The sequence below is a fragment of the Haliotis asinina genome, chromosome 6, assembly GCF_037392515.1.
Source record: "Haliotis asinina isolate JCU_RB_2024 chromosome 6, JCU_Hal_asi_v2, whole genome shotgun sequence".
Classification (NCBI taxonomy): domain Eukaryota; kingdom Metazoa; phylum Mollusca; class Gastropoda; order Lepetellida; family Haliotidae; genus Haliotis; species Haliotis asinina.
In genome coordinates, this window is record NC_090285.1 from 3,322,264 (window position 1) to 3,341,684 (window position 19,421).

The window sequence follows — 19,421 nt, forward strand, 5'->3', positions numbered from 1 at the left end:
TATGTCATATGCAAATTAGCCCATGGCAGTTGCGTCATCAGTGCGCCTGAGCGTGACCGGATTCTACCGGATGTATGCCAAAGGTCACATATTTGTCGCCGCTCCTCGTACAGAAGACGGCGTGTTTATCCAGGCGATAAATAGAAAACCTGTAGCAGTCTGTACAGTTAAGAAGAACCATAAAACAGTAATGAAACAAACATCTTGTTGCTTCGGGTATTGTCTGCTGTCAGTATAGCTGTCGTTGTGTCCTCATTACAGTAAAATAAAGACTTCCACTTCCAGACTGCTCTCAAACACAGACCTGCCCAATTTACACGTTCTGTAGTATAATCGAGGTATACTTGTATAATTGTGGGTGCTGGTGATCAAGACAAACAGTTATGTCGACTGCGTTCTATGGCTACATTATAGCTATATTATAACATTGTAAGCAGAGAGTACTTAATGCACTACCTCTCAGTTGTTGAATTAAGAAAATCTAATGCAAGGGAGATAATTCTGACAGCCTTATTCTGAATTCTGTTTCATCTTCATTAAATGCGCCTTGACAAAAGAAATGCAGGTCCATGTACTCCACTTGTCAAATTCGAACATTTTCATATTCGGCGACATAGTCGCAGTTGTTTTAACTCGGTTCAGCCGAGGACATTGTGGATTGAAGGCGTATAGAAACATTTACATAAATACCTATCTCCTCCTTGTGAAAGCTGTAACGTACACTGTCCAGAATCAGTTCAGCATCTCATTGAATGTCCAGCCCGAGAAACACCGCGTCAGGCTCTTAAACCAACTGTGCTTAACAAAACAAGACACATTTTCACAATAAACTCGATACTCGGCGACACTTTAATGTATGCGATGGGCTGTGATGGATTTCCCAGTTAAAACGGGGAAGAACGACATATTTAACTGAGCATAGATATAACAGTTTGTTAAGTGTGAAGAGCATATAGGCCGTTTAAGGTACAGGCCCAAGATCGCCCGAAAACTTTACCTACCTACCTATCTAAATTCCGTGTTGATATGATATCGTAGGAATATGTGAAGACAAGGGCAAGGATTAGTTGATTTTTGTAGTATTAATTAGACACTCAGTATAGATATCGATACAATTATATAAATAATATTAAATTTCCAACAAAACCATCAATACCATGGCATTGAGTTCGTCCTGAAATGTGAAATTAGTTGGTGTGTTCCAGGTGGTCGTACTGAATTATACTAACATCAGAACAAGAGCTCTATTGATCGGGACTGTATTGATGTGACTCTGACACACTTAGTGGATGTTCGACAGACGGGTGACGGGTAGGTGGGCGTTAGGTTAGGGGAGATGTATTAGATGGGTGGGAGAAAACATTATCAAAAGATTATCAAAAGTATGGGATATAGTTTGACGGGTGGGGGACACAGTCGGTATGTTGGAGATACAGACTTATATGAAGTGGGGTGTTAGAACGGAGAGGAAACACCATGTGGAGTAGTGGAGGCTATAGTAGGGAGGGGGGAGGTGCATCGTGGTGGGGTGGGTTAACAGTAGCTTTGGGTGGGGTAAGTAGGACAGGTCGGTGACACAGATACCTGTAGTTGGGGGATACAGAAAGCTAGGGATAGTGGATACAAAAGGTTGTGGTTAGGGTATACAGAAGTTGTGGTTAAGGGATACAGACAGATGTGGTTAGCCATAGGAGATACAGAAAGCTCTGTTTTGGGAATGCAGAACACTGAGAATAAGGGATAAAAAAAGACGTGGTTGGGGATACAGAAGGATGTGGTTAAGGAATACAGATGTCTGGGGTTGGATATATTCAGCCCTGTTCTAGAAAAGCTCAAACAGCTGTAATAACAAAGGAAGTAAAACATGGCTGCGTATAAAACCAACATGGCTGTTAGGTCAAGGTGATCTCGGCAAGTAGGTCAGGCTTCGCTGACTCAACCAGTCGATAGTTTCTCCTATCTGATCATCTTACACCGTGTTCGGGAGTAGATGTAGACTTGAGTATTGTTCCTCAGTGTCATTTGTAGAAGTAATTATACACCTTGTAGCGAGGTGAAACATATTCAGCAACATAGATGATGTGTGTCTCGGGGGATCAGCAGCTATATCTGTGCTGGGTGGCTTGTGTATATCATTTACAGTACTGAGTGGCAGGTGTTTATTAACATTTATATCATAGTGCTTGGTGGTTGGTGTGTATCATTTATATCATACTTTAGGGTAGCTGGTGTATAGCATATATATCATAGAGCTGGCATATAACAGACGTATCACAGTGATGGGTGCCTGGTGTATATCATTTATTTTATAGTTTAGGGTAGCTGGTGTATAGCATATATATCATAGAGCTGGCATATAACAGATGTATCACAGTGATGGGTGCCTGGTGTATATCATTTATTTTATAGTTTAGGGTAGCTGGTGTATAGCATATATATCATAGAGCTGGCATATAACAGATGTATCACAGTGATGGGTGCCTGGTGTATATCATTTATTTTATAGTTTAGGGTAGCTGGTGTATAGCATATATATCATAGAGCTGGCATATAACAGATGTATCACAGTGATGGGTGCCTGGTGTATATCATTTATTTTATAGTTTAGGGTAGCTTGTGTATAGCATATATATCACAGAGCTGGCATATAACAGATGTATCACAGTGATGGGTGCCTGGTGTATATCATTTATTTTATAGTTTAGGGTAGCTGGTGTATAGCATATATATCATAGAGCTGGCATATAACAGATGTATCACAGTGATGGGTGCCTGGTGTATATCATTTATTTTATAGTTTAGGGTAGCTGGTGTATAGCATATATATCATAGAGCTGGCATATAACAGATGTATCACAGTGATGGGTGCCTGGTGTATATCATTTATTTTATAGTTTAGGGTAGCTGGTGTATAGCATATATATCATAGAGCTGGCATATAACAGATGTATCACAGTGATGGGTGCCTGGTGTATATCATTTATTTTATAGTTTAGGGTAGCTGGTGTATAGCATATGTACCATAGTGCTGGCGTATAACAGACGTATCACAGTGATGGGTGCCTTGTGCATAACCGATATATCACAGTAATGGGTGACTAGTGTATAACATAGACAACATATATAATGATAGTTGTCTGGTTCATATATCACAGTGATCGGTGTGTTGGGTGGCTCGTGTATAGCATGTATATCACGGTACTGGGTAGCTTTTATATAATAGATATATCACAGTGATCGGTGTGTTGGGTGGCTCGTGTATAGCATGTATATCACAGTACTGGGTAGCTTGTATATAACAGATATATCACAGTGCTGGGTGGCTGAGTATAACAGATATATCACACTGCTGGGTGGCTGGTGTATAACAGATATATCGCAGTGCTGAGAGGCAGGTGCAGAGTACTACAGTGATGGGACACTGGTGCATAACATATAAAGATATTGGGTGTTATCTCTCATCTCGGGACTTCCAACTTTCTATAATGTTCAGTTTGTAAACAGAACACTGAACTGAAAGTACGGCGAGCTTAGCAAAATATACCCAAGCTGTCTCGTCTTAGAAACATGGTTCATCAAACTGGACGAATCAGATTAGCTTAGTGAAACAGTCATTATACAATAACGAATTTCATACTGATAATAGATTTGTTTACCTATGGATACGTAATGCATCTTTTGTGAAAGGAGAATGGCTGTATAAAATACAGTATTTTCCGACACCCGAGGCATGGACGGATCGTTCCATGAGTATTAGAAATGTGCAAGGTACTTCTGTTAAAGGTATTCAAAGTCATAGTAGTGTATGACAGTATATGTTACTATACGACGCAACCATGTAACTACCCGATACCTTGACTGCTCCTTAATTCGTCCCTGAGTTTGGTGGGTTGGTTTAGATGGACTGTAGCTTGGTTGGATGGTAGGTATTTGTCTGATTGGTCACTGTGGTCACTGTGTTTGTTGATCTGTTGGTTGGTTGTTTTGGGTGGATTTTCTAAGCTGTTTGGGCTTGTTGGTTGGCGGTTGGTTGACTTGGTAGGTATTTGGCTGGTTGGTTGGTGGGTGGTTGGGTTGATGGAGTGGTTGGTTGGTTAAGGGGTATTTGGATGGTTGGTTGGTGGGGTGGGTAATTGGTTGGTGAGTGGGTGGTTAGGTTGGTGGATGGTTGGGTTGGAGGGTGGTTGGGTTGGTGGGTATTTGGCTGGTTAGTTAGTTAGTATGTTGGTCGGATTTGGTTGGTTCGTAACATAATAGTAACCACATGAAATAATTCTAAACGATTTCTATTGGTGGTACAAACGGACATACACGATTTCTACATCATCACGGAAAATATTGGATATGTGTGAATCAAAAACACAAAACTGCAGAAATACTGCTTTAGTGGTGAATGTGTAGGAGTTAATACTTCTACATTTCGGAACGTTCCAGAAACCAACACCTAGCTCAGGTGATGTTCCATTCATACTTCACATTCCTCTCTGCCACGGTACACCAGCTATTGTACCACGGATCTTCCTGTCGTGACTAACCCTGGAGTTTTGTTCACAGAGTGGCCTAATGTCTCAACCGCCAGGTCATACATACAACAACGTGACCCACATATGCTGACATTGATCTTCACTGTTTGATCGCTAGTTTTGTTGATTCGGTCCACTCATCAGATTGAGCGTACTTACAATTGTATACAAGCTGCGTGCTGTATCGAGAGCCTGCATGTAGATATAAAACGCCAGTACAAGAAAATAAACAGATTCGATTATTTGCCGAAACATATTGGACGGGTAAGTCGGGATATGTCATGACAAGATGATGGACCACTGAAATCAGTATAGACACCGGGTGTTTGCGATAAGACCACCTGTCTCACTGTACCACCCGTCTCACTCAATAAGACGGAATACATGCTGGTTGCTTAACGCCGAAGTGTACATTAACTTACAACAACTCATAAATGACAAACACAAGTCGTTAATCACCCTAGCGATGTTGCTGTATACAGGGAGTAAGTGGGCAGAACACGCTGTCCCAGCAGTCGTGTTGGCAGTAATGTTTTACAGCCAAATGACCTTTCAGTAATGCCCTTCTCAAAATGTTCGTCCTATATAGATCGCCGTTTGCCTGCAAGATAACGTTTATACATAGTTGTATGTGTCTTAGTCCGGTTGGTGCAAAATGGTTACAAGGAAAGAACTTCATATTCTGTGGAAAAAGGGCAAAGAGTAAATAGCCTCATTCTGAAGCACGTCGGCCATCATGGATGCAGCAATATAACTGAGGTAATAAGTGAGCGCGTGTTGTCACAACAGCGAACAATGAGTTGGACACATGTAAACAGATGAGGCTTTAAAAGACTTTATCTAAAGAAATACATCATTTTATTTTCAAAAAAAAAACTTTCTTAACAATACCAACAATGTAAAGTTTAATTCCAAATTATTTCGGAGGGATTATGTAGTTAAGTACAGAAGGTAAAATCCCCTTCTCACAGCTTTGTCTGGAAGTACTTCGGCTAACTTACAATAACTTTATGTTTCACTGATATTGTGTATTTTAACAGGTCTTAATCCAGCAACAAGAAATATTCTTAAATGTACAGTATACATTTTCATTTTTAAAAATCGATTTTTCAATATATATATTTGTGCGCGGACAATCTGTTTATGTCAAAACAACACGGAATATATTTGTTAGCGTAAATAGGAAATCTCATAACTTGTTAGAAATATTGAAAATAGAATGAAATCGCAGACCTGCGCTTGCAAACTTGTGACAAAATCTGCCTAATATACATGCGACAGAAAATAGTGATAACACCCGTGTAAAGAATAAACAGAAATTGCGGAATGAAAGTGCGCAAACGAGAGACTGTCACAAGTGGCTACAACAGGTGCACGCTCAGTTGGCTTGTCCTAATGAGATTTCAATCAGATCATTGCTACAACTTGTATAATACCAACTTGGCACAATAGTTTTCAGTATTAACAGGACAGTAGGTAAAAAAATAAAGAAAGCTTGGATATGCGAAGACGATCATCTACAAAATGGAGTCTCCCTGAAACATAGGGGTGTCTAAATCTCCATGTTTGTGACCAGCTTGGCGGCGTCGTGAGTCTGGGGGAGTGCCTTCTTCTCGCCATCCCCGAACCCAAGCACACTGCTATGGACGACCGCGGGAGCCATGGGGGTTTTCTGAATGACGACACCGCCGGCAGACTGGAAATATAAGGATTTGCATCTGGTCAATATTGTCTAAAAGTCAAATAAGAGCTATATGTAGTCACATGTTTACCATCGTTGACACTCTATAGACTTACGCAAATGCAAGAAATCTGGTCTGAATAAGGTTGAAATGATCAGAAATGACCTTATTGACAACAAAAGTGGCATAGGTCATTTACAAACAACCAGCTGTATTGTTTTAAGGTGCAGCAGTATTTCCACCGTGTGACGATTTATACTGATGGGCTCCGGACGAGGTAATCCTGTGATCGAGACAGTAAGCAGCGATTTCCGCTGTCAGGGTAACATGACAGGCAGTCAACAAAGACTGCAGCCTGATCAGCAAATCTACATGGTCGATTCTTTAGGCCAAGCAGCTATGGATCCCTCTACCCCCAATCCCGGGGAAGGGTATGTGTGTGACGTCATAGGCTGACACTGAGGAATGACGCTGCTTACCTCACGCCTGCAGATGAGGACGCCGGAGAGGATGGTGCCGACGAGGGTGAGTATCCAGCCGGTGACGACGACGAGGACAACGATGATGCACATGACGTAGAGACAGTGGAGGTTGTCACAGGTAATGTCGAGTGTCACGGGCTCGTCCATCTCCTCTGAGCTGGAATGTCATGATAGAGATGTAGAGTACACAAGCCTAGTATGCGCTACACACATTTAAATTGTGTTTCTGACATGACTGACCACTTCGGCCGAAGCATCAGAAGGACTATGTTGATAGTAAGAAGCAGATCTAGATGCGTATTTCAGCTAACGCCGACATTGTTGTAACCTATGGCGCTTGAAGTCGAGACCAAGGTCATTTATCAAAGAAAAGAATCGCATAAAAGCTATGAACACTCAGTCGGGATGAACCTTTCTCCTACATAAGTCTATCTAGCTATATAACATACAGTGGCAACGTACTTAAAATCTTCTGTAAAAACTGAGACATGATATCTTAAGTATTACCTTGCAGAAAATACAGATTAGCAACACTGCTGAACACTCACGTGCATTGACATTTCTCTCCAAGAGGAGCACACTGGCTGGGGTGGGAGACGGCCAACCGACCCAGCGCCAACACCCCCACAACGAAGGCGATGCCCATGATCAGGAGTGACATGATGCTGAACACCATGTGTGTAATGTACTGGAAAGGAGACCACCGTGTGAGTGATGTACTGGGGGATATAGAACACAATGTGGGTGAGGTACTGGAGAATATAGAACACCATATGAGTGATGTACTGGAGACAACAGAACACCATGTGAGTGATGTACTGGAGACAACAGAACACCATGTGAGTGATGTACTGGAGACAATAGAACACCATGTGAGTGATGTTCTGGAGAGAATAAACACCATGTGAGTGATATACTAGAGACTATAGAACACCATGTGGGTGATGTACTGGGGGCAATAAAACACCATGTGAATATGTACTGGGGGCAATAGAACACCATATGAGTGATGTACTGGAGACAACAGAACACCATGTGAGTGATGTACTGGAGACTATAGAACACCATGTGGGTAATGTACTGGAGACAATAAAACATCTTGTGAGAGATGTACCGGGGACAATAAAACACAATGTGAGTGATGTACTAAAGACGATAGAAGACCATGTGAGTATGTACTGGAGACTACAGAACACCATGTGAGTGATGTACTGGGGGCAATAGAACACCATGTGAGTGATGTACTGGAGACAACAGAACACCACGTGAGTGATGTACTGGAGAGAATAAACACCCTCTGAGTGATGTACTGGAGAGAATAAACACCTTGTGAGTGATGTATTGGGGACAATAAAATACCACGTGGGTGATGTACTGGGAGCAATAAAACACCATGTGGGTGATGTACTGGGTCAATAAAACACCGTGTAAGTGATGTACTGGAGAAAATAAAACACCATGTTATTGATGTACTGGAGACAAAAGAACTCTATGTGAGTGTATTGTGAATAAAGCACTGTGTTGTTCTGACGAACAGTGACCAGTAAGAGATGCCACGTCACGAAGGAAGTCCAACTTACCACCCCCTTCTTCTTCGTCACGGCTGAAATTACTCCGAAAAGGCCAGGCAGGATGTACTGAAACAGCAGAAGGTGATGTCACCATAACTGAAATACCTTGAACATCAGCGAAATGAATCAAATGTTCGCCAGAATGTCGGGTCCTTTTCTCCTACACAGCAGTTTGTGTCTGAGGAAAACTTACGGCAAAGCCAACCGCCCACAGCATCATGAAGCCATGGTGTCTGCGGTGGTGTTCGCGATGATGATGAGCATGGCGTCCTGGTCGGTGGTGTTCATCTTGTTCCATGAGGAAATCGTCCATGCGACGGTTTGGAACTTCAAGTCCGTCATGGCCATAAGGTCGCTCCCACTTTTCAACCAACTTTTCAACCTTGTGGACGCCCACACTGACCACGACGCAGAGGATGATTCCTGGTACAGAACGAGTGTTACACAATGCATAGTTTCTGACCAAATGTACATAACTACCCTGCTTCATAACTCATACACTGCTTCTAGAGGCATTGCTCTTTGGTAGCATTTGCGACAAACCAAGTATCATTTCTCGTGGTATATTGTCATATTACCCGCAATAGTTTCATTAACATTTTACAGACTAATCAAAGGTCGGTATAAGGGAAGGTAACTCGTATTGACAAAATACCCAAACCATCGCCAGATACAAATAACATTCAAATATCCTTTTCATGCAGGTCTTGTCTGCATGGTTCTTCCTTGTCTTTATAAAAGATTCAATAACTGAATTAAGCCTTAGTAACAATAGTATATGTTTGTATGGTACTGATGTACTATCAGTCCTGTCAGCTGATGATAGGTTAAGTACCACTCCGTCGGGGCTGAAGAATTCATTGCGCATTGTCCCAGAATATGCTTCACGGTGGTGCTTTACATATAGTGCATTAAAAGGCACTGTTGTCATTTTTCGGAAAGTGAAACAATCTTGTCGTGAGCTCTCATTCTCCTCTTGCGGCACCTCCATTAATAAGTCCATCAGTAACATATGGTCTCGTTCTACTCTCGTCAAATCTCCCTTGTAAAGATACAGGTTTCGCTAACTGTCAAAAGGCCCGGCAATCCATACATTCGTAACGCTCATTGGTTATTAACAGTACTGAGTTACATCCAGTTACATCCAGTTACATCCAGTTACATGTGCTAATAATATGGAAAAGTATGGTTTTACCTACAGGTTTCTATGGCTGTGAACCCATGTCTACGGTATATGGCAAAAACACTGATTTGGTGTAAAATACCCAACGATAATTCCTAAGATTCATGGGTTCAGCAGATGTATCGGGTGTCCCAAAGAAAGTGAACCGGTTTTTGACACGTATTTACTCATCCTTAGATAAACCGAAATTATTAAAATGTTTAAAACGAGTAACCATAGGGTATCAAAAACCGGTTCAATTTTGGAGGGACACCCAATATGTCAACCTATCCGGGTAAGTGCCAAGCTTGGTCTCTGGACTGGCAAGTGTAGACTATTATTCCTTGGAAGATTCATCAACGAAAACTCTGTCCTGCGCATTCTTTTCAGTGAGTAATTCACTGTTCATGTAAATATTATCTCACGCAGTATTTGCAACACTTTGTTGTGTACTGTACGAAAGTATAATGTACTGAAATATGTAGTGACATGCGCAAACTGGTATTTCTCTGTCAAAGACAGCTTGGCGCAGAGTAGCTGTAAGTTCCATCTTCTCTTATGAAGGAGTTTAGTGGAAATTAAGATTGTCCATAAGAGAAGATATGTCCAGATGTGCTGTAATACATCAAACATAGACTTTACACTCTTATGTATTTGTACCCAGACTATAAAGGCCGTCACCTGTTCTAAAGACAAGTTCTCAAACGAAGGTATGCTCTGTAATAAGTACGATGACTCATTTTACATTGTGAATCTGTAATGAGCCAAAGAAATCATTTTTTTTACACTACTTGACCTACTGGATGTAGATTTATATGTATTAATTAAAATACATGATGATGAAGATGCCATTGTACTCTTTAGCGGTGCAAAACTTCACATCTCTGACCTTGACGAAACAGCGTGGCAAACCGTCATATTACACTTTTCGAACTATATCTATTCTTTAAAGATTTAATTGATGTATACTTTCTAGATTATCATTGGATGTAAATATCCGTACTTTGTAAATATCATATGTGCATGTATGTAACTGATGTTATATTTATGTGAAGAAATAAAAACATTCATGCATTCATTCATTCGAATGATCAGAGCCCGACCACCTGCCAAGCAATTATCAGAGCCGTAGAGTCGATCCAAGTCTGACCAAGAAATGGCTTCTTACGACCATTATAAGTTGCTTAGCAACAGCTGTAACCAACAAAGTCATGATCATAGGGCGTCGACAGTCGTTTCTAGACGCGGCTCAAGGCTCGTAAACGGAAGATATATCAATAAATGTAGGTTTTCACAAAACACAAGCTGATAACTCAAGAAAGGAAGGACGACATTTGTTTCAACTCAAGAGACAAATAATAGTGAGTTTCTTTCTGTCTTGAATGTTATCGCCAATTATCAACAATGTTATCAATCCGTTTCGCTCAAACACAATTGGAATATAAACGTCCTTTCAAGATTCGCAAGTATTCATCCATATCAGTCAAAAAGTCAAAGTGCAATCATGACAAAAGTAATTCTTTTTTTGTAGTATATATTTTTCAATCTTAGATAACAAAGAAAATATGTTCTTCATGACAATCGGATCAATTACTTGCATTTCAACTTCAGTTTTGCTTCTAAATAGGACATTTAAACAGTATGACTCACAATATGAATAGAAACATCTTCCTGATCCTAACATTTTAGACCTGGCGTGTGTGTGTGAGTGCGTGCGTGCGTGTGCTTGTCCGTGTGTGTGTCTGTGTGTGTCTCTGTGTGTGAGAGTGTATGTGTGAGAGTGTGCGTGTGTGTATCTGTGTCTGTGGGTGAGTGTGTGTGTGTGTGTGTGTGCCTGTCCGCCTGTGTGTGTGTCTGTGTGAGTGTGTGTGTGAATGTGTGTGTGTGTGATGTTTAGTAGTTCACGAACAGCATCTCCTTGTACTGTACATTAATGCATCGGATATATGGGAGTTATGAATACACCTGAGTCTGTCTATATGCTATGAATACACCTGAGTCTGTCTACATGCTATAAATACACCTGTGTCTGTCTACATGCTATGAATACACCTGAGTCTATCTATATCTTATGAATACACCTGAGTCTGGCTATATCTTATGAATACACCTGAGTCTTTCTATATGTTATCAATACACCTGAGTCTCGCTACATGCTATGAATACACCTGAGTTTGTCTATATGTTATGAATACACCTGAGTCTGTCTACATGCTATGAGTACACCTGAGTCTGGCTATATGCTGTCACTACACCTGAGTCTGTCTACATGTTATGAATACACATGAGTCTGTCTACATGCTATAAATACACCTGAGTCTGTCTATATGCTATGAATACACCTGCGTTTATCTACATGTTATGAATACACCTGTCTACATACCATGAATACACCTGAGTCTATCTACATGCTATAAATACACCTGAGTCTGTTTACATGTTATGAATACCCCTGAGTCTGTCTACATGTTATGAATACACCTGAGTCTGTTTATATGTTTGAATACACCTTAGTCTGTCTACATGCTATCAATACACCTGAGTCTGTCTACAGGCTATGAAAACACCTGAGTCTGTCTACATGCTATAACTACACCGGAGTCTACCTACATGCCATCAGTACCCCTGAGTCTGTGTACATGTTATGAATACACCTGAGTCTGGCTATATGCTATCAATACACCTGAGTCTGTCTATATGTTATGAATACACCTGAGTCTGGCTATATGCTATGAATACACCTGAGTCTGTCTATATGCCATGAATACACCTGACTCTGTCTACATGTTATGAATACACCTGAGTCTGTGTATATGATTTGAATACACCTGAGTCTGTGTATATGCTATGAATACACCTGAGTTTGTCTACATGTTATGAATACACCTGAGTCTGTCTACATGCTATGAATACACCTGAGTCTGTCTACATGTTATGAATACACCTGAGTCTGTCTACATGCTATGAATATACCTAAGTCTGTCTCCATGCTATAAATACACCTGAGTCTGGCTACATGCTATAAATACACCTGAGTCTCGCTATGTGCTATCAGTACACCTGAATCTGTCTATATCTTATGAATACACCTGAGTCTGTCTACATGTTATGAATAAACCTAAGTTTCTCTATATGTTATGAATACACATGAGTCTGTTTACATGTTATGAATACACATGAGTCTCTCTATATGTTATCAGTACACCTGAGTCTGTCTATATGCTATGAATACGCCTCAGTCTGTCTACATGCTATAAATACACCTGAGTCTGTCTACATGCTATGGATACACCTGAGTCTGTCTATATGCTATGAATACACCTGAGTCTGTCTACATGCTATAAATACACCTGTGTCTGTCTACATGCTATGAATACACCTGAGTCTATCTATATCTTATGAATACACCTGAGTCTGGCTATATCTTATGAATACACCTGAGTCTTTCTATATGTTATCAATACACCTGAGTCTCGCTACATGCTATGAATACACCTGAGTTTGTCTATATGTTATGAATACACCTGAGTCTGTCTACATGCTATGAGTACACCTGAGTCTGGCTATATGCTGTCACTACACCTGAGTCTGTCTACATGTTATGAATACACATGAGTCTGTCTACATGCTATAAATACACCTGAGTCTGTCTATATGCTATGAATACACCTGCGTTTATCTACATGTTATGAATACACCTGTCTACATACCATGAATACACCTGAGTCTATCTACATGCTATAAATACACCTGAGTCTGTTTACATGTTATGAATACCCCTGAGTCTGTCTACATGTTATGAATACACCTGAGTCTGTTTATATGTTTGAATACACCTGAGTCTGTCTACATGCTATCAATACACCTGAGTCTGTCTACAGGCTATGAAAACACCTGAGTCTGTCTACATGCTATAACTACACCGGAGTCTACCTACATGCCATCAGTACCCCTGAGTCTGTGTACATGTTATGAATACACCTGAGTCTGGCTATATGCTATCAATACACCTGAGTCTGTCTATATGTTATGAATACACCTGAGTCTGGCTATATGCTATGAATACACCTGAGTCTGTCTATATGCCATGAATACACCTGACTCTGTCTACATGTTATGAATACACCTGAGTCTGTGTATATGATTTGAATACACCTGAGTCTGTGTATATGCTATGAATACACCTGAGTTTGTCTACATGTTATGAATACACCTGAGTCTGTCTACATGCTATGAATACACCTGAGTCTGTCTACATGTTATGAATACACCTGAGTCTGTCTACATGCTATGAATATACCTAAGTCTGTCTCCATGCTATAAATACACCTGAGTCTGGCTACATGCTATAAATACACCTGAGTCTCGCTATGTGCTATCAGTACACCTGAATCTGTCTATATCTTATGAATACACCTGAGTCTGTCTACATGTTATGAATAAACCTAAGTTTCTCTATATGTTATGAATACACATGAGTCTGTTTACATGTTATGAATACACATGAGTCTCTCTATATGTTATCAGTACACCTGAGTCTGTCTATATGCTATGAATACGCCTCAGTCTGTCTACATGCTATAAATACACCTGAGTCTGTCTACATGCTATGGATACACCTGAGTCTGTCTATATGCTATGAATACACCTGAGTCTGTCTACATGCTATGAAATCACCTGAGTCTGTCTACATGCTATAAATACACCTGAGTCTGGCTATATGCTATCAATACACCTGAGCCTTGGTATATGTTATGAATACACCTGAGTTTGTCTATATGCTATGAATACACCTGAGCCTGTCTATATGTTATGAATACACTTAAGTCTGTCTACATGTTATGAATAAACCTGAGTCTGTCTATATCTTATGAATACACCTGAGCCTGTGTATATGTTTTGAATACACCTGAGTCTGTCTACATGCTATGAATATACCTGAGTCTGTCTACATGCTATAAATACACCTGAGTCTGGCTATATGCTATCAATACACCTGAGCCTTGGTATATGTTATGAATACACCTGAGTTTGTCTATATGTTATGAATACACCTGAGTCTGTCTATATCTTATGAATACACCTGAGTCTGTCTACATGCTGTAAATACATCTGAGTCTGTCTACATGCTATGAAATCACCTGAGTCTGTCTACATGCTATAAATACACCTGAGTCTAGCTATATGCTATCAGTACCCCTGAGCCTGTCTATATGTTATGAATACACCTGAGTCTGTCTGCATGCTATGAATACATCTGAGTCTGTCTATATGCTATGAATACACCTGAGTCTGGCTATATGCTATCAGTACAACTGAATCTGTCTACATGGTATAAATACACCTGAGTCTGCCTACATGTTGTTAATATACCTGACTTTGTCTATATGTTGTGAATACATCTGATTCTGTGTACATGTTATGAATACACCTGAGTTTGTCTATATGTTATGAAGACACCTGAGCCTGTCTATATACTATGAATACACCTGAGTCTGTCTACATGCTATAAATACACCTGTGTCTGTCTACATGCTATAAATACACCTGAGTCTGGCTATATGCTATGAATATACCTAAGTCTGTCTACATCATATAAATACACTTGAGTCTGTCTATATGCTATCAATACACCTGAGTCTGTCTATATGCTATAAATACACCTAGGTCTATGTTTAAGCTATGACTACATCTAGGTCTGTCTATATGCTATGAATATACCTAGGTTTGTCTTTATGCTATGAATACACATAGGCCAGTATATATGCTATGAGTACACCTGGGTCTGTCTATATGCTATGAATACACCTATGTATACCTGTAACCTATGAATACACCTAGGTATATCTGTAAGCTATGAATAAACCTTGGCCTGTGTACAACCTATGAATACACCTAGGTATGTCTGTAAGCTATGAATAAACCTTGGCCTGTGTACAACCTATGAATACACCTAGGTATGTCTGTAAGCTATGAATACACCTTGGCCTGTGTACAACCTATGAATAAACCTTGGCCTGTGTACAACCTATGAATACACCTAGGTATGTCTGTAAGCTATGAATACACCTTGGCCTGTGTACAACCTATGAATAAACCTTGGCCTGTGTACAACCTATGAATACACCTAGGTATGTCTGTAAGCTATGAATACACCTAGGTCTGTGTATAAGCTATGAATAAACCTTGGCCTGTGTACAACCTATAATACACCTAGGTATGTCTGTAAGCTATGAATACACCTAGGTCTGTGTATAAGCTATGAATAAACCTTGGCCCGTGTACAACCTATGAATACACCTAGGTATGTCTGTAAGCTATGAATACACCTGGGTCTGTGTATAACCCTTGAATACACCTTGGCCTATACACTACCTATCAATACACCTAGGTATATCTGTACACCTAGGTCAGTTAGTGGTGTGACACTGTCGGTTTGTTTTCCTCCGAGGGACAGTGGCTTGACTAGGTTCGGTTCCGCCTGACTGGTTTAGCCCACTGAACTGTGAACACGATAATCTTAGTCAGAAACTGACCTAAATAATACATCATGTACACATGATCACGAATCACAAGACTCCTCGTCAGGCCTTAAATCCTCCTGGTACATATGCCCTACAGTATTACTCATGTTCCTAACCACCCTGAGTCTCACAACAGTGGTTTAAAAACGGGTATTTCGTCATTACATAAAAGCAGAGAACGATACATAATTTTGGCTACAACACTGGTATAAAAAACTACATGTCAGTGACTTCGGATGTAATTGTCTTATGAGTTAGAGATTAGATGGGGAATTAATTCCAATTGAGACCATTTTAATACTATGAATATTTATAGGTGTATACTAGTTACCATACAGAGAAGTGTTAATGAATTTAACTAAAGGTGAAGTTAGTTCAAATTGTCTTATATAATTGGAATACGTCCAAATAACGAGATCGTAAAAAGATAATCTGTGGTGGGGTAATTGTGCATAAACATACATTCGTTTAATGAAGCCTGAGATAAGAAGTGAATTTATTAAGTCTTAATTCAAGTATTTTTAAATTTAAAATACTTGGACGTATATCTGAGTTGTAGTCAGTTCCACTGGGTATATTATCGCTAATTTACTAGGTAAACGGACTAGGCACACTGCTTAACAGTTGCCCTTTCTTGCTTTTTTCCGTGTGAATATAATCAACAAAAGGCATTTCATAAAAACAAATTTCTTTGGAAATCAGAAGTAACTCTATGTCGGGATACCTTGAACAGTGTAGATTCCAAGTGTCAACGATTTATAGAGCCAACATTTTCCAACGCACCAGTATACAACCCCTCCAAGTTTGCCCGGGTTCAAAATGTTAATGTCAATATTGTACACTCACACACGCCCAGGTAAACATATTCATGTCAACATGTTCCCAATGTATTAAGGGCGATATCCTTATAACCCTGTTATGAGTTTTAGCCTAAATACTCACCAGCAATTAAAACAATTCCGGAGATTACCCCGTGAGCGATGTTCTGCCCGTTTTTTCCCATGGCTGAAAACTGCAATGTCACTGTGTTTTGCCCGTCAAGAGAAGCTGACAAGAAATGCTCGGGTACCTGAATAACAGCTATATATAATGGGTAAGTACAGCCTCGCTGTCGATAGCGGACCTACAATGGCACAGCCTGGCGCAGTCGATAATCACGCAAACAGCCGTGCGTGACGTAAGCACGTTGAATGAGGACATTGTTATAATGTGATATTCTATACATGAGTCGTGACTGTTCCATGACCCACCTGCCTATTACACCTGTGAAGATGTGGGTTATAGGTTCACCAACTCTGCGGTTCAGGACACAAGGCTGTTGACAGTTTCTGAGGTTCGGGGACAAGACTGTATGCTGACAGTGTCTGTGGTTCAGGAGATAAGTCTGTTGACGTTTCTGAGGTTCAGGAGACAAGACTACATGTTGACAGTTTCTGAGTTTCAGGAGACAAGACTGTTGACAGTGCCTGCGGTCCAGGAGACAAGGCTGTTGACAGTTTCTGAGGTTCGGGACACAAGACTGTTGACAGTGTCTGAGGTTCAGGAGACAAGAATGTTGACAGTGTCTGCGGTTCAGAAGACAAGACTGTTGACAGTTTCTGAGGTTCGGGGACAAGACTGTACTAGACATCAACTCATCAATGTTAACGGCATTTTGAATGATATGCTAGAGGACCGACATCGTTCGAGATCGTGTTCCACTCTTTGTGCAAATGTTGGAACAAAACGCCAGGTTGCAACAGAACACTGCCTGTTCAATTGTTGTGCAGTGTTGCAAGACTGTCGAGGCAGCATATCTTTGAGATACTGACATCATCTCTCCCCAAAGATACTGTCTGTGATGCAGTGGAACCTGCAAGACCAGAACCAGCCGCTTACGCTTGCTGTGTAGCTCTGATGACAACTGAGGCAACAGTGCCCATGTAGACAATGTTGCTCGGCTGTATGAACGCACATGGTGGTCACACCAGACGCTGGCGTCTTTCATGGCATGTTACCTGCCTCCAGGTGTGGATAAACAATAACAAGGGACTATATTGTGTTCATTTTCGTAACATTTTCACCGTTTTAGAAGCAGAATAAGCCTTTTCCCATCTGTTAATAACTCTAAGCAATCTCCTGTATATTATGATAATGTGCAAGCCAACATTTTGTCATTGGCACGAGTAAATGAATGCCCGTAAAGTGATCTTTTCACACTGAGGTACAATTACAAGAAAGGTGTATACTTTTCAGAATAAGTATTTCCCACCGATAGCCCTTTGTGTGACGTCATGTCTTTGTTCCCTTGATGCGTGTTTGAAAGTAGGTGGCAGTTTGGAAAAGTACCAATGCCACAAGAAAAGCCCAACGCATATGATGCATACCTCTATGCAAATAATACTTAGACCTCGCTATTTGGCGCGATCCTTGTTACAAGTACAAAGTGGCACCAATAGGCTTCCGGTCAAACCGATTGTTGCACTTAAAACAATTCCTGCTGTGTAAACTCGAACCTTCGAAGTATTTTAAGAGCAATAACGTATCTTAGCAGCATGTAAAATAGACAGTTGTCACCTCTACAGTTTCCAGCCTCTACTGTGTTCCCTTTTCAGACGCTGACAAGTGCCATGTTATCTGAATCTTTTGAGTAGCGTTTGGAAGCGATACGTATACAGGGAGAAATATAGAAGTGTCGGTGGCTATATTGTAAGGAACACCATTTTTCTTGCCTTCTCTTACTTCAGACGAATGAAGTCTTGGATGCCGTGCAACAAAATGGATAACATAACAAAAGGACACTTAACATGGGAAGCTATCACTATCAGCAACGGACAAAGGGAAGCCAGGAGATAATCCATACTTAAATAGTATCGCCAGGTAATATGGTCAAATGGTTCAGACGGACATGCAAAAGCTATCATGTACAAGTCAACAGTATATAGTGTAGTCCTATTGCAGACACCCTGACAAGGCGCTGGTAGACCACATGAAGGTGGAGAGCATTAGAGTCAATACATTAACGTGTACTCTTCTATTTAGATGACAGATTTCTGTTGCACGCTGATGCCTCTTGGTTACATCCCTGAAGTTTCAGAACTCGACAACCTTTGGAATATACTGAACACAAAAATAAACGCAATGTTTTGAAAAATTTACAAAGTGAGCGTAAACTGTCACTGTTAAGAGTTTTCTTTTTTCTTTAAATCGGCTAAATCAATTCATGTAAATCTCAAGTGGAAAATATCAATCAACTCCCTGGGGGGGGATCATGCTACTCTTGCAACACTAGGTACAAGTCTTTCCTCATGTAACTACAAGAAACTCAAGGATAAAAACACGAGACATCATTAATAAGGCCTTGCAAGCCATTCTGCTTTTGCAGAATCCCACTAGCTCCAGGTAAATTTACTCTCATCTAAAGAAAAAACAAACAAAACAATGATAATGTTCCTCGTTTGAAGGACGTGCACGATGGTGTCACCATATCCTTACGTT

The 19,421-nt window shown here is 40.4% G+C and overlaps 1 protein-coding gene across 1 annotated transcript; it reads right to left on the bottom strand.

Moving 5' to 3' along the window:
- Positions 1 to 5,358: 5,358 nt before the first annotated feature.
- LOC137286262 (uncharacterized) lies at positions 5,359 to 17,845 on the bottom strand. The gene is made up of 6 exons (XM_067818012.1): positions 16,887 to 17,845; positions 8,452 to 8,681; positions 8,268 to 8,324; positions 7,236 to 7,375; positions 6,685 to 6,844; positions 5,359 to 6,219 (listed from the first exon to the last, which is right to left on the bottom strand). Exons 1-6 carry the CDS (start codon positions 16,945 to 16,947, stop codon positions 6,076 to 6,078), a joined length of 792 nt encoding a protein of 263 aa, XP_067674113.1. The 5' UTR covers positions 16,948 to 17,845; the 3' UTR covers positions 5,359 to 6,075.
- Between the last annotated feature and the right edge of the window lie 1,576 nt (positions 17,846 to 19,421).